General features: G+C 40.3%; 1 protein-coding gene across 1 annotated transcript; it reads left to right on the forward strand.

Moving 5' to 3' along the window:
• Positions 1-235: 235 nt before the first annotated feature.
• BEND2 (BEN domain containing 2) lies at positions 236-24794 on the forward strand. The gene is made up of 12 exons (XM_066177307.1): positions 236-596; positions 7211-7357; positions 8957-9117; positions 10659-10730; positions 10930-11004; positions 11679-11783; positions 13702-14215; positions 15197-15400; positions 16331-16467; positions 17100-17313; positions 18435-18638; positions 20899-24794. Exons 1-12 carry the CDS (start codon positions 236-238, stop codon positions 21129-21131), a joined length of 2427 nt encoding a protein of 808 aa, XP_066033404.1. The 3' UTR covers positions 21132-24794.
• The last annotated feature ends 236 nt before the right edge of the window (positions 24795-25030 follow it).

A 25030-nucleotide genomic window follows, 5' to 3' on the forward strand; every position in this document is an offset into this window, starting at 1 on the left:
CACATCGTGCGGCAGAGCCAGGCAGCCAAGAGGGCCGCGGAGAAAGCCCGGGCATTTCCCCTAACTCGAGAGCCGCGCCCGGCAGCGTACCTCCAGCGGGTTGCTGGAAGAAAGGGCCCGCCGACGGACTAGCTGCTCCCAGAGTGGGCCAGCCGGCTGGCTGGCTGCTGCAGGAACGACAGCGCTGCTGCGGGAGCAGGGCGGCCGGCTAGCTGGCCGGCTGCTAGGGGAGAGGATGGTCTGCTTGGATACTGAAGGGGTGGGGCAGCTAGCTGGACGGCTGCTGCGGGAGCGGGCCGGCTGTTCAGCCGGCTCCTTGGCTTGCTCGCTGGCGAACAACTGCGCGCAAGCCGTGGCTGCTGACGGAGCGGGCGGCACGGCCCCCGCGCTCCCGTTTCCCGGGCGCGCCCCCGCGCCCAACGCGCAGCCGCACTGCTCCAAAACAGTTTCTTGCTCGCGTCGGAGAAGCCGCTTCCGTTTCCAACGCCGCATTCCGGCCACACCTGCCCGTGTCCGAGCCCCGGCTCGCTCCGCCGCGCGACCCGCCCGAGGAGGACCCCGCGCTCGGCTGCCCCAGAAAGCCATGTCCGAGGAGGGTAAGGTTCGCGGCCGGCCGGCCGGCTCGCTCCGCCGAGGGAGGCAGGCGGGACGCGGCGGCGCCGCCGGGGCACGGGGAGCCCTCGCTCATCGTTCGCAACAGCCCCAACGCCCGCTGCCGAGCCGGCCGGGCCACGCCCACCGCGCCCGTCGCTATTCGCCCGTTCCCGCGCGGCCGGCGCTGCCATTGGCTGCCGCTCCTGCCCGTCGCCGCCGCGTCAGCGCCGCCGGGGTCTCGCGGCGCGGGGACGCGGGCGGCGGCGCTGATGGCGGGCGGGCCTGCGCCTCCGCGCCCCCCACGGCGTGCGGGCCCAGCGCGGCCCAGGGGCTCTCCCCGGGAATGTGTGGTTCCGGGGACAGGGCTCTTGGGAAGTTGGTGCTCAGAAATAGTGTGGCCCAGCCACAGCGCGGTTGCCTCAGTATCAGTGTTGATGGTGGGAGGAGCTTTTGGTTTCCATAGTCCTCAAATGGCAGCTGAGCGTAGTGCCGATATGTTGCAGGGTCTCGGCTTTGATAAGTTCACCTGGCGCTGCAGCTACTCGGATACAAAACCTGAGTAAGGGAGAGAGGAATGATGCTCCTAAAGTGAGTGGCCTGACCTAATGAGTTGTCTGTCAGAAGACACAGTGCATAGCACAATTTACGTGTCTTAGACTTCAGGCACCTTGACTTTGGACCAAAACCGGTCTACTTATGCCAGTTGCGTGCTTTGTCTTGCTCTTCAGAGGAGTGATGTTTGTACAGACTCAGATTAGTTTATGCCCATTTAGGTTGTTGCAGTCAGAGACCTACTCTCTGAAGTTCCGGTTGCGTCTTCTCGGATGCCAAATTTTCTTGTATGATTTCACTGTTCAAGGAATTTCTCTGATTAGGAAATACCACAGTCCACTGTGCAGTTTTGCAAGTGTCAACATGAATTAAAAGGGTAGGACTGAGATGCAGGAGGGTGGGAGCTTAGCAATTGTGATATAATCTTTATTAAATAAACGTACACAGTGATGTGTTTGTTGGTCCTTCTCCTTTGTTCTCAATTCTTCTGTTTCCTGAGTGGCTTTGTAAATCAGTAATCGTAGCAAATACTAAGCCTGTACTAATCCCTAGCAATAGAAAATATCTGCCATTAATAACGTTGTTCAATCAAAAGGTGCAGTATGAGCTCCAGTCTTAAAAAACACGAAAGGTCTTTGTGTGAGAGTGGTTTTACCTTGACTTTCAGTGGTTTTATCATCTCAGTGATCTAAGTATGACATGCAAAGGTACAGGAAATCTGGAGGTTTTATTTTGCTTCTCTCCACAGTAATTGGTTTGTATGAGCTTAACATTCCTTTCTGTTGTCTTAATTTGTTGCAAATTCTGACAACAGCATTCCAAATTAACTGTTTCAGTGTTCAGAGGCTGTTAAGCATTTTACCTCTGGTAGAGTATTCTGGTGTCTCTGATCCCTGACAACATATCTAGAGGAAGGGCAAAATAATCAGAACTATGAGAAATTCAAGGATGTGACTTGAGGTGAGTGCTACCAGTTTTTTCTGAGCACAGTATTTCAATGTCTTTTTAAAATCTGGTTTGACTTAACACAGAGTTACCATGGCTGGCTGTTGCACCTGGCTGTGTTGAGATAATGTTTGCAGGAATACAGAGGCGTGTATAACTGAACTCGTAGAAAAATCAGAAAATTCACCAGATTTCTGTGAATAGTTTTTAGTGATTTTGCAAGAAGCCTTCCAGGAATTCTGTAGCAGAGGTTGCGATAGGATTTAGTACTAATTGGTGCTTTCAGCCATCATCCTCTCTCATCAGCCTCCCTTTACCATTCTATACTTGTTGGTCACTAACACTTGTGGTTCTGCAACAAGCGAGAGCATTCATCAGGTAAAGTCTGATTCAATATAAGTCCTTCCTTATACCACTGCCTTTTGTGATGTATTTTATTGGTAATATCCTTAGGGAAAGAAAAGAATAGTCTGTCATCTTGTCTTCAGACTTCAGCTGATGCATCAGATCTGGGTGTATTTCTGCGCTTGTGGCTCTCATTATCATAGCATGCACAAATCTGCTTAAAACTCCCAGTTACGTCTGCAGTGAGATTGAGTTAATAGGAAAATGATTACTTAGAGTTGTAATGGGATGATCCTAACCCTGAAGGGCACTGGTGTTCTTGGGTTCTCCCCTGTGTTAGTTCACTTCCTTGTGTATGTTAGCACAAGTGATGTACCATAAATAGCGCAGGATCTAATTATGATCCAAGTTAAGGCTAGCTGTTTCTCCTTTTGTGGCTTAGTTTCAACCCAGGTAAGTTCTTTACTTTTTTTGGGGGGGTGGGGTTGCTTTGCTTGATTTGTTTCGGTATGTAATTCATAGTTGCTTAGGAGTTTTTTTGAGCCTTAATGCTTTTCCTTTCAGTTCTGCCTTTGAAAGAGTTTGAGTTTGTTTGTTTGTTTGCTTGGTTTTAGTGTTTCTTGATGTTTAATACTAATACTTTTTCAAGTCCCAATTACTTTAAAATATATCTTTCTGTTGATTACTGGAAATAAATTCTTTGTGATGCTTGGCTTCACAGTGCTGCATAAAAACCTGTAATTTAATATAGTACAGGGTTAGGCACAGTGTTGGACTGTTTTGGGTGCAAATAATTCAAGTGTAAGTGCCTTTAACGTTCTTCAACCTGATGATTTTGTGCAGAAGTGAAGACAGTCTCCTGATGAAAGAATTCTAAATTATGAACTTAAACATCTCAGAAGTTAAAAAGATCACCTCCAATCTTGGCTTTTTAATATGGCCATTTCACTGGACTGCTCTGTCTTTAAATGTTTCTCTGGACAATATACATTTTTTATGAACTTCAGGCTTTCAACAGATTCTACTGGTCTACTGAAAATTCTAAGTTATAGCCTATATCATATAACTCAGAGTAGTATGCATTGAGTCTAAAAAGGAAATTAGTTTGGTTATGTTTTCTAATTTTAGATGATTGTTTATTCAGTTTTCAAACAGAAATTCAGAGTTCTCCTAAACTGATAACTTGATCCAAGGATTGGATAAATCAGCCTATTTAGTAAGTCTTACTGATGTGTAATCCACTTCACAGTAAAACCCACGTTTGAAATATGTAAACCTGAAATACTTCCTTAATCACAATTTTTAAATTTATAATTTCCTTTCAAGACTTACTGGAAACATCTAAATATCTATGTCATGAAATTTTCTGTCAGTGGAGTGCGTTAATGTATATAAATAACTAACTTGGCGTGAGAAATGGAGTTGCATCTTCATCCAAGTCAGAAGTAAAAAACACTTGATTGCTTAATTTTTAATTTTTTTTCAGGTGCACAAATTTATCCATAGAATTTGGCAGTTTTTGGTTTGTACCTGAGAGTCAGGTGTTTGATGTTAAATATGTATGGTAGTATTTTCTATTCCTGGCACTTTAATGAAGTATCAGAAATATTTAGAATTGCTTAGAGGACTAAGTTGCAGCATCTTTCAGATTATGGATAAAAAGCTGGATTTTTTTCCTGTCACAAATTTTTGAAGGTGTGAATAATACTCTGATATTCTGCAAGTAAACTTCATTTAGTCCTCAACAGTCTTATAAACAAAATATTTTTGATCACACATATATATTTCTCTTGCTTATGAAGTAGTCAAATTTATAGCAAAGACATTTAAGTTTGTGCACTGACTTTGAAGGCCAGGCAACTTGAATGCATTAGGGAAAGGAAGAAGTGGTTGTATAAATCAGGTGACTCTACAGTCTTGGAGATGCTTTTCTTATTGTTGCAGTGTGACCAGTCATACTAATAAGCCTTCCTGGAAATGGGTGGTGTATTCTAATCTCTAAGTTTCTTAACTGTCCGTGTAAAACTGCTGTTCTGAAGACAGAATAATTTCCTTCCTATGTGTGAAAGCAGCCATGTTTAGCAATGAGTGATGGAAATTAAAAGGCCAGGGGATGAGGAGGATCCTGGCCATCACCTGAGAGGTTAAAATGAGAGATTACTGCTTGTTGCTGCAGTGCTTCCACGTCATTGTAGAAATGTGTTGTAGGTTGGTTTGTTGGGGTTTTTTTGATTGAGGTGGTTTTCCTTTCTGTATTTTCGTGTTTGGTTTGTGTTTGTTCTCCAGTTGTGAGTTGATGTAGCTGCAGGCTTTGGAAGCACTTTCTTCTCAGAGTCCACTGCACTGTTGAAATTCTGATTTTGAAACTTATTTAAGGGAGGGTGGTAGAGAGTATGAAAGACTGAGCCTTGCTTTCAGTATCAACCACTTGTAGAAACTCCCTTAACTTCTGATCATACTGGCTTTCCTCTGGTCCAGATGGAGCTGCTTTGACATTGCTGTGTCTTTGCTGTGTGCTGGTTGCACAGAATTTTCCCTTTTCTGTTGCAGTGCATTAACAATGGTTTAGTCTAATTTACCCCTTGCCCTACTAACCCTTTTGGTTTTTCCCTGGTGGTGGATGTGGCAATCTTTCTGTGTCCCTGTCCAGAAACCTGAAAGATTCTGGGTGGGAGGGGCTGAGGTGAATGGCAAAGCCTTTGGTGTCTCCACCCGGTATTATGCGTAAGATGTCCTGTGTATTGTCTTCTAGTCTTGGTCACTCCCTCCTGACCTGGTATTGGTTATGGTTCCCCCTTGCCCCTTTCCACACCCCCCATACAAAACCTGAAACCGGAACCCCAGGAGGACTCTGGACGTGGCCCTGTGGGAGCAATAAACATCTAGCTCCAACCCATGTAAGAGTCCTTCTTTCTTCTTCCACGCCCTCTCTGCGCTTCAGCCTGAGGTTCAGACCCAGGGAATCTAAAGGATACAAAATTACACATTGCATGCGGATGGGTGAGTGAGCAAGCCCGTAAACGACTCCAGACACCCGCACTTTTCCATACTTACCACTCTGTCTGCTATAGATTTGAGAGATGTAATTGTTCAGCAGGTAAGGTTGTTTTGCTTGTGTTATTTGAGTGAGGCATGAGATCTGTGGCAAAGGTTAATATATAGGTAAATTCTGTGCTTTTTAGGGTTGTGTAAATAACATACAATTTGCATTGCTTTGTCTAGTTAGGGATAGACAGGGGATTGCAGGACAGCAGAGACTCAGCTGTAAGTAGGGCGTTTGTCAGACCATGCACTAATCTGGCATCCTGGTTGGGGAAATTGGCAGAGAGGATTCTCATCCCTTCTGCTTTGATGCAGATGTGCTTTTACTGACTCTTCATTAATTCTCTCCCGAAGTAGGTAGAATACTAAATGATTGTCAAAAAAGAAATTTGTGCTTGTGAGGCAGTTAAATAATTCTGCACACGTTAACAACTCATGTTAGCCTGCAACGAACTTCAGTCAGTGAATATCACTGAAGTGATTTGCTAAAAGCTGCACCTAAATTAAGTTCATGAGTAAGCCTGTTGTTTACTTCTATACAGCTGATGAGAACTGGCTAAGAACTGTTCTCTTGTTAGCAGTCTAAGCAGCATATCCTAGTGTGTGTCCTCAGCTAAACTCCTTTGTACAGGTCAGCTCTGCCCCAGGTAGCTTTTTGGCTTTGTTTACACCTATAAACAAAGCTCTTGACTGTGTGGCAGTTGATATGTGTTTCTGAACATCAGTTTCTTAATCTGTTGACAGCCAAATCCAAACCCTGCTGTATTATGTCTTTTGAATTAGGTGGGAGTATTGGACAGAGGGAAAACTGAATGACCTGTGGAATTCAATTTCATTCTTACCTTTTGGTCTCTTAGAAATTGGAAGAGACCAGGATTTGGAGTGAATCGATGACGTGAGAGCAGAGACCCAGTCTGCTGTTCTCTTCATACAGTTCTGATTCATTCCTGGAGCTCAGTCCAGCCTGCACACTGAACAGAGCAGAGACCCTGTGGAAAATTCAGCCTGTGTTATGCATAGTTAGAGTGTCATGCATGTGTGCTGGCTGAATTTAAGTTTTATTTCGTAACTTGATAAGACTCCTTCCATTAATTTGTTTCATCAGAAATAAATTCCACTTCCTCCCCAAACCTGTCAAAAACATTGGATCTAGCAATAATAACTATAATGCAGTCATTCTGAAACCGCTTTTCTCTTGATATGGTGCGTTTAGTTGGAAAAAATCTGATACTGGAGATTTGCCATTCAGTGTTTCTGCACAGTATTGCATTGGGAGCCAATATTTGGATTGATCTGAATACCAAGTATACAGTTAGGATTTGTAGACTAATTTGTTTCAAGTGTATTAAGCAAGACTTAATTATGAAAGTAAAATTTCTAGATCAAATTAATGCATTTTTTTCATATGCTTGAATATGTTAACAGTGGAGTTTGTAGAAGTGCTAGTTACTGGCTTATAACTGTTCCTGTTGAAGCTGCACACCAGGGAGAACTGGGTGCTGAATAGTTTCAGAAATCCCACCATCCAAACAATAGTAAGCAGTTTCCATTTTAGTGTGTGTTAAAACCTCAGAGTCTGTGTTTAAAACTGACTTTGCATTAGATGCTAAAGTGAAGCCAAATGTATCATAGCCTGTGGTGCAATTGAGGTAATGCTAGGCACTACAGTTGTCACCTGATATGCAGAATGGCCTGCAGTCTTACCTGTTTCTCTTTCTGCATCTGCTAATAGATTATTTGTGTGTGAAGACTGAGGAAGAGGACGAAGCAGTGATTATGGACCAGGGAGACAACGGACTGTCCGCCCAAAGCTTCATGCCAGTGCAACAGAACTATGAAGCAAACAGTGCTGTTCAGCACATGAGTCAACTTGCCTATGGTAATTGTTGGTTCATTTTTATTGGGATCTGATAGTTAATGGCTAGTTTTAATGCCATATGTTCTGTGCTTTTGAATTCAGTGCTTTCTATATTATCCCTGTCTTTAAAACACGTTTTATTAGAAAGCTACTTTATAGAAATTGCTTGGCAGTGCCTTTAAAGAGAAGTGCCTTTTAGTTTTTATTTTTGAGGTCCTAGCAAATGGTGAGCCTGCTAAAATATTACATTTTAAAAAGACAACTTTTTACTTCCTTGTAAAGGTAAGTATACCTAGGAATAAATTAGGAAGCAATTTGGAAAATAAATGTCATGGAAGAACCTAGCCTAAAAAATTAGATAATCTATCTGGTGTAACTTAGTACTGGAAATGCTGATGTGTAAGGATAGCAAGATGGTTGTTGAAGATGATAAATTATTAGTGGTACGTAGCCATTGTGGCTGTCTCTAATTCACTGTATTTATTTTAACATGCAAGATCAAAGTCTCTCAAGAAATCCTACCCAATGCTTCATTGGCCCAGACAAAAATTCTTTACAGCTGTTACAAACATTTATTAATTCCTGTAGCAGTGTTACCAGCTCAGTGAGGAAAATCACTGTAATTAAATAAAGGCACTTTCTAGTTTGGGGGATTTTGTTTTTTAATTCAACCAGTTGAGAATCCCATCAGTATTTCTCTTCACAGACACAAGTTACGTCTGTTTCCTAGTGTTGTTGGGTGCTTGTGGGTGTCTTTAGTCTTTTTGGTCTTCTAATTGACAGTAGAGTATTCTGTAGTTTTATAAGCTTACATCTGAAAATAAATTTGGGAGTGGAGGATGGTTTGGATGGTTTACTTGGGGTTTTGTCTCTGTTATTGAAAATAAAAAAGAAACCCCACCAAAATTAAAACTTCTGCCCAAGAAGCTCTCATAGACAGTTGCTGACGTTGGTTTTAGGACATGAGTAATTACTTCATTATTAATAAATTAATCATGATGAAAGCAGTTGTTTCTTAAAAGGTAAAATATGGTTTTGTTATCTTTGGGTATATTAGCATTAGATATTGTCTAGTTAAAATCAAGTATAATAAGATATATGAGTGAAACACCACAAGTTTATGTCAAATGTAACTGTTGAACTTTGAACTAAAATTCTCTCTGATTTTATTCAACCACTATCTTAGACCAATGTCTTGTAGAGCAGCGCCTTTCCTTCAGATCTCATTCTGTCTGTCCAAACATGTTTCTTCTACTTTTGTCTTGTATCTTCTTGCCTTGTCAGAGCAAGTTCAACATCATGCATATAGAGATCTAGGTCTTTACTTCTCCCTGCATGCTGTGGAACACCTTTTATTTTAACTTTTTCTTAGCCATTTATGCTCACGAAGTATTACTTTTACTGGTGCTTTTTAATATCATTATGTTTGAAAAAAAAATTGAATTTGTCATTTCAGATCTAAATTAATTGGATAAATAACTGTTTAATAATATGTTGGTAAACAAATTTCAAATAATCAAGCAGTCTGAAAGTTTTAAAAAAAAAAAAAGGGTGACTGTGCCTGTTTCTACTGTAGTGAAATGTTTAATGCAGTGGGAAACTTTCTCTTCACTTTTCCAGGAAGCGACGGCTTGCCAGTGCTTGCTGATCAAACAGCCTCACAAATGAGCCATTCTGGAATGATGCAGAGAGGAAATGGTCACAGCCCTGAAAATAGGGATTTTGTATTTTTGCATAATAAAAGAAAACGACTTTCTCCTGCAGTAGTGGAACACAATGTGGTATGTTTCACCAAACAGTAACCCTTCATTTTGAGACCATATTCAGTGTTTCTTGGAATATCATTTTTCTTTCACTGTTGTGTGGTGATTTGCTGATATCACACTGAAGATGGGTAGGATATCTATGCATGGATGCTTCTAGCAAATCTTCAGCCTCCTACTGTGCAGTCTGTCTGTACATCCAGAGTTGCCCCATCCCAGGTGCAGAATCCAGCACTGGCCTTGTTAAACTTCATACAATTGGTGGTTGCCCAGCCTCTGATTTGTTCAGATCTCTCTGCGGGGCCTCTCTGCCTTCAAGGGAGTCAACAGCTTCTCCCAGCTTAGTGTCATCAGAAGATTTAGTCTCCCTTCCAGTCCTGTATCCGTGTCATTTATGAAGATGTTGAGAAGCACAGGGCCCAGGATGGAGCCAGGCAGGACAGGTCCCCAGTCTGATGTCACCCCATTCACTGTAACCCTTTGTGCCTGGATTGTGAGCCAGTTACTCACCCATCCCTTGATGTGTTTATCTAGCTGTGTGCTGGATGTTTTGTCCAGAGGATCCTGTGAGAGACAGTATCAAAAGCTTTACTGAAATCCAAACAGATTACATCAACTGACTTCCCTTGATCAGCTAGGTGGGTCACCTTGTCATAAAACCAAATAAACTTTGACAAGGAGGACTTTACCCTTATGAAGCCATGCTGGCTGTGACCAACGACTCGGTTGTCTTCCAGATGTTTTTCAGTAACTCCCAGAATAATCTCCACAGTTTTACCAGTCACTGAATTCTGCTGGTTGTAAACAAAACAGAAGCATCACCCACTCCTCATACCCATCCTTTCTTTTCTAAAATAAAACCTGATCAGTTAAAAAAAAAAATTAAAAGAAAATACTACCAGCGGACACGTTAAATCTGTGGTGTGTGGTGAATGGGATCGGCATCCATCCAGTAAAAGGAAAATGTTAGGATTGTCCAGGTGGTGGCGCCGTTCTTCCTGATTAAAGGCACTTTGCGAGCCGTGAGCCGATTGTCTCTTCTAGAAATTCTTTACAGCTTGTGCTTTCAGTTACACCCACTAAAGTCTCATCATTTGGACTCAGAGGTCCTTTCCAATCTAAGTGATCCCATGATTCTGTGATTGCATAAGTATATATATGTCCTGTTCCTGTACCATGCTAAAATTACTTGAAACCAGTGGTCTGAGACTCTGCTATAGCAAACCCAGGGTCAAGCTGGCAAGGAAACCTTATCTGACTGTGAAAGTAGAGTATGTAGGGAGTCAGGCAGAACACTTGAGCCATCCACTGCAAAGGGGCTTCAGTCCCAGCAGTTACAGTCTCTGGGTGACCACCAGAGTGTCTCGTGAGTGGTCAGACAGGAAAGTTTCCTAACATACCAGCACATAAATAAGATGACTGTGGTAAGTCTTGTTTTCTTGGGGCTTCTTATAGCCAAGGGAGGGCATTATAGCCAAAACCAAAAGTATCCAATTTGGATTCCTAGGAGAAGTCTTTAATTTTTCAAAATACTAAATGTTAATTATATTATTTCCCAGATGAGAACCAGGGAAGAAGAATATGAAGATAGTGACAGTGTCATTTATGAGTATGAACCAGACTATGAATGTGTAAGTGAATTTTCTTCTGTTTGACTGACTTTGAAAAGCCGCTTTGGGGATGCATGTTTTGGGGTAGGCATGAGAGATTTGAAGTTGGGATTTATTTGTTTAATATGATATCCTAAGTCCGTGTATATATTCACACCTTACACTCCTTTTTTTTTTCTTTTTGTCTTTTATGTATATACTTATTGTTTTAATGAAAAAGGAGAGCATTTTATCTGAAGCATCTTATGCTGAGTATCAGCAGAATCCTCTTACGAAGGTCCTCAATTATTGCCAGGTATTTTTTTTTTTTCTTTATACATGAAATTGTGTTTAAACAATTTTAGTTTTAAATTTCAGGAAGAGTGGTATTATAAACTTGACAACCAGTGATCCTTTCCAGTTGTTTGCTTGTTAATTGCCCACATAACTACAATATTTTCAAGGTAAAACTAACTTCCTTCATATTCCCTGAATTTTCATAAGAACAATTTTCAAATATTAAGCTTTAATACAAAATGTAAAGTTTAGTTATTGGGAGGAGCTTCACAGTAATGGGAAAGATATGGCAGTAATACACACCCAGCTATTTAAAGTACATATTGCTTGCCAAAGGTGTGCCAAAAATCCTGCTAGTGTTGGGCTTGTGAGTTCTTTCCTTTGATTTCTGAAGCAGTAACTGGCAAAATTAAAAATAATTGCACAAAACTAAAAGCATCCCATATTTATTCAGGTGAGCACTTGTGTGACTGGAGTCGTTCAAGCCATGCTTAATGGAAGTCCATTTGTAAGTGGTTGTAGCCAAGTGTTAATGTCTTGTAAGTCTCCTTAAGCATTCAGCAGTGCTGTGGAAGGAAGTTTGCTAAGTTTTAGGAAGGGAGTTCAGCTTTTAATTGAACTTTCTTAATTTCTTCAGGTTTAGGTTGGGTTCTTGTGAAACAGTACTGTTTTCAGTCTTATGTTTGTTGACAGGCCATGTATGATGCCATTCAGAAGTTGGATAAAAAATTTGACCTGCTTCATCATAAGGTCTCAGAAATGCAGCATACTCATATAAAGCCATTCTTGCTCAAACCTGTGAGTATTACATACCTAAGATGTTTATTTTTGCTTTAATTCTCTCATTTCTTCTGATTATTTTAAAAATCCCTATCCTTTCACTAAGATTAAAATTAGTAGCAAAATAGTAGTTAGAATCTATTTCAGTTCAATTATTTGAGCTGTCTGATTATGTGCCAGCCTCAGTTTCCTGTGTTATTGACTGGTGGCCGCGGATTGGCAGTGACCCCCATTAAATTCAGGATACTGTGATAGATGCTGTATAATTCTATTTGTACTTGCTTGAACAGAAGTGAATTGTGTGGGTGCATCTTAAACTTCAGTATATTGCAGTTGCACCTTTGCAACATGCAATGTGTTTTCTCATTGGTTTCTGCAATTAGAAGAGAGTTTAAGCATCAGTCAGGTAGGTTCAATTGGCTTACTGAACTTTAGATCTCAACAGTATGTTGTCATATCCATTGCAGTAAAAACTTTAATATTTTTTAATAGAAAATCCTTTCTAAACATTTTTAGTAATGCTTGATATTGAGTACACAGTATTCGTTTTGTTCCTAAATGGTCAATCTACTGTGAACTAAGGAGACAGAATTTTATACTTCTAACAATGACCTTTAAAAGGAAAGAATAACAGATGATTTTTGAAAAAGGTCATAAAATCCGTAATGACTTTTTTGTCATCAACACTACCGAGTTTTTAATGTGGCAGAGATGATTCTGCTGTCAGGAGTTGCCAAGACAGCAGTAAGGCCATTTGCTTTAAGGGTGGATGGAACTGGATTTCTCACACCTGTCAACTATCTGTAGGATACTAGCTTTTATTCACACATCCAAAACCACGAGTTTCAGGGAATAAACTGATCTTGTCACCTACAAATGAACCCTATAAAGCCTCTTGCTGTTACCTTCCCCTCTGATATGTGGGATGGCAGCTGCTTTAATGTTTTGATTTTTGGGTTAAAAGTGACCTGCGCTGCCTTTTTTTTTTTTTTTCCCTTCTTTCTGAAGGGTTTTATCCCTATAAAGAGTAAGATGCAACCACCCAGCTGTTTTCTTAGGTTCTGCCATTTAATTGGGCTTTGTAATAGCTGTACCATTACTGTACTTGTGAAGGGCTGATGGAATGGTTTGGGGTAAAGGTACTTTTTTTATTAGGTGAACTCCAAAAGCTTGAGAAGCGGACAAGCTTTCAGATATATAAGACTTCCTTAAGGTCATAGATTTTTTTTAAGGTTACAGGGGTAAAATATAATGAGATTTCTCTCAACAAACACACAAGACCACCAAAATGAAACAAAATAAGAAAAACAAATCCATGTGTCATCAACATTTGGTGACTCCTGCTCAGTGACTTGTGTTTTGAACTAGAATGTATGCTGTATGATTTTTTAATAAAAGTACTTGAAGTAGTGGAAAATGTAGTCCATCTCTCAGTTTGACCATCTCAGTCTCTTTAGAATTTTCATTGTAGATGAGATCTGAATGTTTAATGTTTTCAGCTAACAAGAAAGAAGAGAAAGTGTTTGGGGTTTTTTTCTTGTTTGAAAGGAGCTAGCACACATTCCTTGAAAATTCATCAGCCAATGACTAGGTCAATGACTGAAAAATTTTAAATTTTACTTTGTCTATTTGCTTTTTATAGAAGTCTAGGAAGTAATTTTTGCCTCCACCCCAACTGGAAAAAAAATTGAGAAATATTGAAGCTGACCAGATAAACTCCTAGTGCTGCAAATACAAATGAGAGTAGAAGAGAGTAGCGGAAAGGCTAAAATGTGGTAGCTCTGAGTTAATGACAGAGACTACTTCAAGGAAGAGTTTGCTCCTAATAGCATAATTACTAAAATCTAATTTTCCTGGTCTGTTAAAAAAAAACAACCCAAAATTATCAGCTATGTCTAACTTAACCTTTTAATTGTTTTCTGAATCATGTTTGCAGAAACCATTTGGATTTACATACAGAAGTTCCTGTAATTTGCCTTCGGGAAAAATAAGAGTACAAAAGCACATGGAAAGGGATTTAAGTCTTCATCTCCCTTCATCAGGCCAGGGAAGGCATAGCCCAGTTGTAAGGGTTGTTTTACAAAATGGCCATGTTCAAGTCAATTCCAAAGTAAAACAAGCCCCACAGAGTTTTCAGCTGGAATCTCAGCAGCCTGTTGGAAGGCAGAGCCCACCACTCCCCACTATAGTTTCTACACATTCATTGCATTCATCATACACAGCAACTAATGGGATGCCTGACCTTTCACCACAATCAAATCTTGCTCTCAGTATTGTGGAAAGTACTGTCAATTTTGCATCTTCACCTATGGCATCACCATCAATACCAGCACCATCTGAGCCCAGTCAGGAAAATACTGCTGTGGAGTTGAACTACAGAAATGCATCTGAGGACGTGAATATTAGTGAAGAGCTACCATCTTCTTCAGTCTTCATCAATCCTAGCTTTGGTGAGTTCCTTTGTGATAAATACTCAGAAACAAAGGCTAAAAAAAGGGCTGGTGCTGCCACAAGCCTTTGATTTACAGTAGGTGCTTTGGGTTATTTTAACTCTAGGCTTTCCTTTTCTCTCTTAATGTAACCTTTTTTATTCTGTGTATAATTCACAAGTAATATGTGCATGCTATCCATGTGTTGGAGGAGGCAAAAGAGATTGCCACTAAAGCTAGGCGAGGCATAATGCACGTTTTAAGAAAGCAGCTTACCTGATCTGTGCGAAGGAATTACCTGTTTTCTTCTTGAGAGAGATTTTATCCACGAAACATCCTTTCTACACTCAAATCATCCAGTGTTTTGTTTCTTTCAAAATACTTTATTCCAAAGAAAAACAAGAATTCTATAGATCGTTACATTGTAATAAAGATACACATATAAAATAGCACAGTGTATTAAAAACTAATGTCTTTCTAAAGTGTAAATGCCCTAAGTTTTGTGCAAAGCCGAGCTACGATTTCTTTGCTTTTGGTCTAAAAATACACATTTGTACAGCTGAAAAGCTGCATAAATATTAGGTGAAATATTCAGATATCTATCTAAAAATTTGTACACAGTTTATGATTTGTCAGATTTGTGTATGGATATGCCACTCTTCGTGAATCAGTGTCTTGAAAACATACCTGATATCTGCACATATGTAAAATAGGCCAAGTGTGAATATTGTGGACAATTGAGTGTCTAACATATTTCCTTGGGTGTTTTGATTTCAGTTAGTTATGCCAATGGTTCATGTGAATCAAAAAAATATTTCTGTTACCATTCCAGTTTAAACCTGCTTTTGTAAGAGCAAAGGTAAGTAGTAACACATAGTAGAATTAACTGTAGTAGAGAATACACTCTGAGAGTCAAGAGAAAGAATTGTAAAAAATGTTCTGTTTTTAACAACTCAATTGGGATTTTAATTTTTTTTTTCTTTGAATGTTTTTCTTTTACAGAAGAGTTTGTTGGTGACCCAGCAAGGAATGTAAAAGTTCTTGGACACCACTTGGTGAAGGCTCGGCAAAAGGCTAAACCCAAGTTTGCAGCACGCCACTTGGTTCGTGTCTTGTTCCCCAAGAAAACTTTATTGTGCAGCATTATGGGAGCGAGTGCACGAGGACGCAGGACATTGGATCCAAACAAAATTGCTGCAATAAGAGGTATGTTACCTCCCAAAATGCACAGATTTACTTCTTTCACACTTAACATAGTTTTGAACTTTAAAGGAGTCCTTTTCTGTATGTTTCTGCCTAATTGTTGTCTGGCAACTGGTGAGCAGATAAATGCCATAGTGGATGTGCTCCACTCTACAGTATCTTTTTGTTTAGAAAGTCCTGCTTTGTAATTCTCAATGTTAGTTTTTCTTCAATTTGAGTAAAACTATTCAAATTTCTTCTAGTTTTATGTATATCTTGTTCATCAGTCATGCTTGCTGTCTCTAAATTTTTAATTGCAGCTTATTATGTGTTTTTGTGTGCCATGGATTTTGTCAGTGGTTTTTTGATTGGTTGATTTGGATTGGTTTATGGCCATGGTATACTTAGGAGAAACATTAACTGGTGGTTTTGAAATATTTTTATGTCAGTTCTCTTGAGTGAGAAGTGGTGAAGATGGAGGGGTCTTTTTTAATAAATGTCAAGTCGTTGACAGAGATCCCATGGCACATATGTGTTAAAGGGTTAAAATTGAGTGTGAGATTATATAAGCCATGTGAAGTAGTTGCAGCAACAACATTGCCCTGTGTCTGTTCGTTTGGGGGGGGATGGTGGTGGTGTTGGTTTGGGTTTTTTTTAAAATTTTGTATGATAAATCATATATTTCCCCTAATTACACCAGGAAATGTTTAATATAATAAAAGCATTATTCACAAGATGTCAAAAAGTATCAGGGAACATACTGAATTCATAATGCTGGTTATTTTCAAAATGTAAGTTTACTATCTTTATTTATCAATGGAAATCTGAAGCTTGTAAATGGAGAACAGTAAACATGAAGAATTAGTTAGCTTTCTCTCTCTTTCTAAATTAGGATACTTCTAAATACTGGGCTTTGTCATGAAGCTTCAAACATTTTCTATATTTTATATGCAGAGTTTCTTGCAACTAACTTTCTAACCTATGATTTGAGTGAGCATGGAAAAGACTGGAAAACCTGTATCACAAATGTCAATTCTATGATCCGCTGTTTACGCTCTGAAACCAAAAGAAACTCAGCAAGTTCTCCAAAGGTGATGATTTATTAAGTACTAAGTTTCCACTTTTTTCTCAGATTAATTATTGACCTCCTCATGATACAAGTGCTGTATTGGAAATTCCTTGGGTTCTGCCTCTGCGTTGCTCAGGACAGGCATGCCGACTACAGCATTGGTTCCATATGGGGAATACTGGAATATGCTGTTTTCTGCTCTGCCTCTTCCTGTTCCTGTGTCCAGAGTTCAGTTAAGAAGTGTTCAGTCATAGAATACTAAAAGGAAAGCACAGTATGTGTTGCCCAGGAGTGTCAAATTTGACTGAGAGCTTAAACAAGTAGCTCTTTGCACTTGTTTTTGCAGGCTTTTTTTTTTTTTTTTTTTTTTTTTTTTTTTTTTTTTGATATATTCAGCAAGCATTTCAGTTTTATATTGACTGAGACATCACTCCCAAAACACCTCCAACTACATTTACTTCTAAAATGCTCTGTGCACATCTTTGAATAATTATTAAGTGTTCTACATGTGGTTTTCATGATAGAAATTCAGGAGCAACCGTATTGCAAAGATCTGAAATCTAATTTATACTAAATGTGAAGTAAACTGGAACACTAATTAGAAAACTGGTATGCTTCTCTCAGTGTGTGTACTGACCTCACTGAATGTTTCAGGAGACAACTGAGGGAAAAGAAAAAGTGTCTGTTGCTCCTGATACATCTCATTGTGTAGATTTAAATTGTAATGAAGATAGTGAAGACAATTCTCAAAGCTTTCAGAAAATGACCAGCTCCACAACTGACACATTGCAGAATTCGGGATTGGATAAGTTTCCAGAAGCTTTCTGCACATCTTCCATCAGGAAACAACAGTCTTTGGAACCTATGGGTAAACAACAAAATTTTTGTTTTCTGGCATTGGTTGTTATCAGTGGCCATTGAGAGGCAAAAGATGGTACTATAGGTATAATTGCATAGTAAAGGGATTTTCTGAACTATGTAGATCTTTTTCTCTTAAGGTAGTCGTCTATATATGTATACCTAGTAAGTCTTTTTGTGAATGAACAAGAGCATTATATCTGGCTAACAAAATATATGTTTGCATCTACCAGTGTCCCATAATGCATATCCACTGTGACATTAGAAGTTCAGCTTCAATTACTCTGTTCAGTGGCCCTGGCTTTTTTCTTTTTTTTATTTGGCAGGTATCCTGCCTTAAAAAAGTAAGCTAGCCCAGAATATCTATTGAATGGTATTGCAATTTAAGAAGAAAAAGCACACCTTTCTGCAAAACTGACTTTTTAGGACAATAAAAATCTTAAAGCAGCCTTTCTATTTTCACTTTTTTTAATGGAAGTGTTCAGTATACAAATGCATTGGGGGAAAAAAATCCATGTACAGCATGTGATGCTTAGAGACCCTTAAGGAAAATGGTCAGAGATTAGTTGCCCTTGGAAGAAATTTATTCAATTAGGATCACTTTGGAGCTGTATCAGATCTGTTCCTGCACCCAAGATTTGTTAGTCAGATCCCATGTACCTCTTTATGTACTAAAAATTTTGCGTTTTTTCTTATTAATGTTGCAGTGAAGTCAGGTAGAAGTAATTAAAAAATAGTCACTCTTTTTCTGTTTCCACTTACATGATCTAAGCACCACTGAAATAGCATAACCCTTTTTTACTTATGTACTTGGAAAAGCAGCATCTTTCCACATGAGATGAAACCAGTTGGAAAGCAATAATTAATAATGCAGGTTGCATTGCTGAAGACATACCAGAAATACTGTTCATGGTTGTAAACCAAGCAGGGTGTTCTGGCTGCTTGGCCATGTATCTGCAGTATGTTTCATGTTAGCAGTAGCTGTAGTGTTTTGCTTTGGTCTTTCCAAGCAAGTGGAATAGTTTCTGGGTGAATTTCTTGTGTCAGTTTTGATTAAATACAGCCACTCTGAAGCATGGTCAGTGTTGGATGACTACAATATCTCTCTTCCCTCCATGACATCTTCTCTAGAACCTCTTGGGAGCCCATGGCGCAACATTCAGTTGCCTTTCTCAGTCATTTATGTCGCCAAGGGGAAGACACGGCCAGAATTGTCAGCTCGCTACCTAATTCGTCATATGTTCCCTGAAGATGTGCTGGTGAAAAGCAACGTGTATGGTAGTCTTGATCGTGGCATGAGCCCACTGGATTCCAATAAAATTAATGCTCTCAGAGGTAAGTAAGAAAATCTCTGTTAAATCATAATGTGGGGAAAATAATAAGAGTATTAACTTTGTATCCTATGAACAAAGCATAAAGCTTCAGAAATTAGTCTGTGAAACTGTTGTTACAGGCATTTCTGCAAGCAGTGGAACAAATTGAGGGGAAGTAGATAAAGTTATATTTTAGTAGCTCAAAAATTCTCCAGATCATGAATCTGATTTGTATGGGAAAACTCAGTTGTCTTGACATTGGCTTGAAAGGGCAATGCAGCTGGGAGATGGGAGCAGTCCCTGGTGATTCTGGAGGGCATCAGAGATAATTTCTTGGTACAAGGGCTGTACAGATGAAGCAGAGAGCAGAGATGTCATGTACAGCAGGTTATGGCTCCCTTCACAAAAAGGGTTGTTGTGTGATAAATGGTGGTGGCATTGCCTGTAGAGATTATGAAATCATGGGCCCCGAGGTCCTGAGCGGGGAGTTCGATGGGTCTGAGTATAGGCTCTGTAGCTTGGGAGAGCAAGCTTCGAAATATTTGGGTAAGTCACAGATGAGAGCTTGTGAGAGACAGCTCTCAGTAGGAGAGAAGCTCAGGAAATCCTTTAGAACAGCCTTCTGCCAGCACTCGAGTCCATCTTGATGCTTAGGAGAACTGAGAGAGTGGTGGGGCAACAGGTTGGGCTAAGCAGGGAATTCATAACTGAGCTCTGGAGCAAAAAAAGCCATATTTAGAGACTGGAAACAAGGAGAGCTTATCAAGTGGAATTCAGCAACTGTTATGTTTTAACCCATCAGGTGGCTAAACACCACACGGGTGCTTGCTCGCCTTTCCTCCTCCCTATCCTGTTCCCCCACCCCATCCACTGGGATGGGGGAGAGAAGCGGGGAAGAAGGACTGCATCTGAGGGAACAGCGTTCATCCTAAATAAAATGGAGCTGTGACTCACACCCTCTGGGGTGATTTCTGGGCATAGCTTGAGAGACAGAGCTCCCTGGATGCAGAGCAGGAAGGGGCCCTGCATAGCCTGACTATAATCACCAAAATTGGTCAGGTTTGATGAAAGAGACAATACAACTTTAAAAGCTGTTTGTGGACCATGTACAAAGGTTCTGTAGATTGTTGGAATTCTAGTAGTTCTGTGCTGTTCAACTGAGGTCAAGTATTCTTGAATTTACTGCTGGAGATGGAAGTATAGAAAGCCTGGCTGCTGCTTCAGCCAACAGCTAGTGTATCCTTTGTCAGTTTATAACAGGAGCATCCTGAGGCACACTTACTCTCCCTTTCATTTATCCTCCTGGAGCAGAGTGAACTGCAAGAGCACAAGTTTTTATCTCAGTTACTTTCTTCCTTCAGATCAAAGTTGTTCTGGCAAAATGAGTTTCCAGGTTTGTAACTAGAAGTTGAAATATTAACTGAAAATAATGATACTATACTAGATTTTTACTTGCTTGTATGTGAAAGAGCAAAGCTGACACAATATCTACTAGCTATACCTTTCTTTCTACTACAAAGGTAAATCTAGATGTTAATCAGAGAAGGAGAAGCAATATAGCCTTGATGTGAAATTACAGATGAGAATTTCTTTTGGTGTTTATTTGGGTCTTTTACGGGGTTGCTTAGAGAAAACATGTAATTCAGCTCAGCTCAGAAGGACAGTCAACTCCTCACCAAATTTAAAACCCAATATTAATTTTGATTTTAAACTACTCATTTTACTCATGGAAGGGGAGAAAGGTACCATAGTCCCATCCTTTTTATCTCATTGTTACTAAACTCAAGTGTTTGTTTACTGATCTTATTTGCAGTATGGTAAGGAATGAGCTCTCACAATTTTTCTGTCACTGTTGTTCCTGTGTGTGTGTGTTACGCTGAATTGCTGTGATTAATTTTAGTGAATATAGTTATCAGAGATCCTCTGAAGGAAAGCTTGGTCCTGCCTAACACTGGTCATTCTGAAATGGATCCTAAGATTTCTGTTTGCTAGCTGACCACATTAGAAGCTGAAGTTACTCAGCACTTCTAAGGATCAAAACCACATAGATGGTCATGTTTTCATGTTTTGTTTTTATGCTTAGACCTTTTCTTTACTCGTTTTCAAATATAACAGAAAGGGGGAAAGCAGTATCTGCTCTGATTTGCTTTTCAAGGCTTGTAGTATGCCTAGCTGTCCTGGTTTGGTGGCATACACTTGTTTTAGCTTAATTACATCCAGAAAGAGTATATAGCTTGCATAAATAATTGATATCTCACTATTACATACTTGCTTATTTTTAGAATTTCTTAAAGAGAATTTTCCATCCTTTGATCTGAATGAAACTGGATTTGATTGGAAGGCATGCGTGGCTGCCATAAACAGCACAATCCGCAGTCTCAGACATGAGCTTAAAAAGGCTACATTTGGAGTCCGCCAGAGAGCCCCGGCAGTGCCGCCCTCGAGTGCAGAGTCCCCCAGAGGATCCCTCTTCAGTAAAGCCGGTGCAAAGAAACACTCTGATCTCTCAGATTGAAGCTCTCTAGCATCTGTCTCAAATCTTAATTTAGCAGGTTTTTATTAATTCCGTGTAGAAGCCTGTAATATTCTGCTGTTTTATTCAACTGAGTTGTCAGCAGCGCTAAATAGCATCACTTCATGAGACCAAAGCCCAGAAGCTTGGGAGCCCTAACTCTTCGCATAAATAGCGTTTGTGCTCCTCAGAAATTATTTTCACTGTTCCCAGTTGCATTTGCAATGTGCTCTCTCCTAAAAGCATCTTCTTCACATGATTCATTGAATCTGAAAAATTAATCTGATTAGAAAAGATGCACTGTGCGTCAGTTCAGCAGAAGCAGATGGAAAAGAGGAGAGGAAAGAGTGGTCCTCCTTGGAGGGTGAATCATAGCCAGCTAAATTATCTCATTATGTGTGAAGAATGAAATTTGCTTTGACAACTGGATATCTTCAGCAAAAATACCAGAAAGGAAAAAATATTTTTAATTGCATTTAGTTAACTTGTTGTATCTGGACTTGATGATCTTTGAGGTCTTTTCGAGCCTTAATGATTGTATGATCTCTCACAGTTTTGCCTCCTGTATCAGTGTTTTTTGCAGGCTAAGAGGCAGACAACAATATAAGTGCAGCTGGTAATACTGCTTTGCTCTGATTTAGCTCTACAAAAATGACAAAAACCCTCATTCAAAACAAACAGTCCAATGGTTGGTTCTATTTTTCCTTAATGAAATTTAAGGAAAATACTTCTTCAGGATCCTGAACTCCACCATCTCATGGTTACTGCAGCTAAGGCTTCACATTCTCAGCAAATCCGTTGTTGTACGTGGTATGAAGTCCAGAAAAGCACCTGTCAATAAGTGTTCATGCCCTTGCCTTTCCTTTCTGTCCACACAAGACTAAGATTTATTAGGATACTGTCTTGGTTTGGGAAGACAGGTATCTGCCAGGTAAAATGACAATCAGAGGCTCTTTGGCAAAGATTTGGGAAATAGGAATAGCAGTTCTTTACTAGTATGTAATACAAAGCAAACAAACACAAAAAAAAACCTCCTCCCCCTCCCCCCCACCAAACAACTACAGCATTAATGACAAACGACAACAGTACCAAGAACCTTGAGGGCTTTGTTTCACAAAACCCAGGGCAGTTTGGTTTCGGTGTCCCTGCAGGATCCTCAGAGCACCAAGCTGAAACAGTGGAAAAGTCCCGGGCTGGTAGCTGGGATGGCAGGGTGTCCCGGCAGGCAGGGGCAGGATGTCCCGGCAGCGCAGGGGGTGCAGGGTCACGCTGTAGCAAGACGAGCAGCGCCGAAGAAAACCGAAGGAGAGGCAGGGCCTGGACCAGCTCCCCGCGCGTGGCCGGGAAAACTCCGGATTCAGGCCGACCCGGTGATAGTAGATCTCTCAGGACTGGATCCCTTTGGCCACAGTGAAACTCCTCCAGCCAGCAACAGCCGTTCTCCGCTCGGCGTGCTTTGCGGCGGCTGAGATCCTCGAGGAGCGGCAGACACGCGCCTCCCCGAACGCCGGAAAAAAAAAGAACAGCCCGCAGCTGCCTCAAGCTTTGTCTTTTACCTGCGTTATCTCCCCCTTCCACCTTTGTCCACCTCTTTGTTTCGGTTAAGTACTCTCAAGTATCCAACACTTGGTCTCCTTGGTAACTTGGGAAAAAATTCTTTAGAGAAAGAAGGAACAAACCTAACCCCCAACAGACACTAAGTTATATATTTTAAAAAACCAACCAAACAAATTTTAACAAACTAATTTGAAAATCACTTGAATGTCGAACTTTTAGAAATAAGGAAGAATTAATTACCATATATATTCAATTTCACACCTTGCTTGGTTTCGTTGGTAAGTTAGAATTCAACAACAGTAACTGTATAGAAGTTACTGGGGTTTTTTGTTAGGTAGGCTCTTCATTATTTGGGGTTTTTGTTTGTTTTCAAAAAAGGAAGTAATGATCAAATCATGTAATAAGCTGAGTTCTAAGGGACATATCAGGATCATCAAGTCCGAGTTCTGACAGTGCATAGGATCATCCCCAAAAATGACACCATATGCCTGAGAGCATTGTCCAAATGCTTCTTGAGCTCTGTCAGGCTTGATGATGTGACCACTTCATCATCAGTTCCCGTGCCCAGCTGCCTTCTGGGTGAAGAACCTTTTCCCCATATCCAACCTAAATCTCCCCTGCCACAGCTTCAGGCCATTCCCTCAGTCCCTGTCACTGGTCACAAGAGTGAGGAGATTGGTACCTGCCCCATGTCTTCCCTTGTAAGGATGTTGAAGACCACAATGAGGTTTCCCCTCAGTCTTCTCCAGGTTGACAAAAACCAAGTGACCTCAGCTGCTCTTCATATGGCTTCCCCTCCAGACCCTTCACCATCCTCATGGCCCTCCTCTGGACACTTTCTAATAGCTGAATGTCTCTCTTGTATTGTGGTGCCTAAACTGTCTCCAGCACTCGAGGTGAGGCTGCCCCAGTGGAGAGCAGAGCAGGACAGTCCCCTCCCTTGCCCAGCTGGCAATGTGATGCCCCACAAGACACAGCTGACCCTCCTGGCTGACAGGGCACTTCTGACTTCTGATATTCAACTTGCCATCAACCAGGACTGTTTCCATAGCTGCTCTCCAGCTTCTCATTCCCCAGTTTATACATACAGCCAGGGTTGCCCTGTTCCAGGTGCAGAATCCAGCACCTGCCTTTGTTGCACTCCATACAGTTGGTATAAGCCTTTCTGTTCCATGTTTTCAGCACCAGTCACACAGTCCTCTCAGTGCCTGTACTGGCTGACTGCTGTGTGAACTTGCCTTGCCACTTGTGTTGGGTCTGAGTGCAGTCTCAGAGGTCCCGTTTCCACAGAGAAGGAAGCTTCTTGGAAGACTGGCATAGAGAGTGGATTTTACCTCTTAGAGTTGTGGAAACCGTGGCTTCCAAAATAACGCCTGTACATAGCAGCATTAGATTTAACTAAATCTGTCCTCTCCAAGGCAAAGTTTTCCTAATTTATTTGTTAGCAGTAGGATAAAACAGTGAATTTAGTCATTCTCACTTCAACTTCTGTTCATAACAAACAGATGGTTTTTATTGTACAGAGTATAGGACCAGCTTTTTATTGCAACTTAGGATATGCAATGGCCTTATTAAATGTTAAATCAGTTGGTAATTTAAATTCCTCCTTGCCACTTCCTTGCAGAAGTCCTCTGTATGATTCAAGAAACTGACTGAATTTCTGATTTTCTTCTCTTGGTTGAAATGTTGCACTGCAAATTTGGTTGTTCTGGTGTACTATTAACAAATTCTTCTGTTACTTTCTGTACAGTCCTTGTTGTAAATGCCAGGAACTTTGTTTTGTATAGATACTACTAGTTCCAAACCTCAGAAAAAGCCAAAAATGCTTCTGTTTTTTCAGTAGTTATACAAATTTTTTTCACTGCCCTTCACAGATTTAATGGTAGAAGGATATATTTATTGAATGACATGTCTGGCACTGAAATCTGTTAAATCTGTGGTGCATACTTATAGCTTCCATCTTGAAAATTGAGTAATTGAAGTAGAAATAGTTTTCTTGTTTCTGTTTCAAATGTATCAAATTTTGCTAACTTTTATAAAGTACAATTAAAGTATTTTGCTGTTAGGAATAAAGTATTTTACAAATAAAACTAGCATATAGCTCTTTGACTGTGTATGTGTGTCTTAAGTATTTCTTGCGTCATGAATCTGCAGTTCAAGTACAATTTTGTCTGAAAAGAGTCTTCTGATGTCATTTGAAGAACCAGGGCTTTGAGAGATCTTTTGGCTGAGGTGAGATGATTTTGAAATTTAGACTGCCTTAACTGTAAACCAAAGCCAACTCTTCTAAGCTTGACTTGTCAGTTACAGCTGTGTGCGATTATCCAAAACAGCTCTCCACAAAA

The sequence above is a fragment of the Chamaea fasciata genome, unplaced genomic scaffold, assembly GCF_029207755.1.
Source record: "Chamaea fasciata isolate MVZ Bird 193981 ecotype frontalis unplaced genomic scaffold, bChaFas1.0.hap1 SCAF_2, whole genome shotgun sequence".
In the NCBI taxonomy this organism is placed as follows: domain Eukaryota; kingdom Metazoa; phylum Chordata; class Aves; order Passeriformes; family Sylviidae; genus Chamaea; species Chamaea fasciata.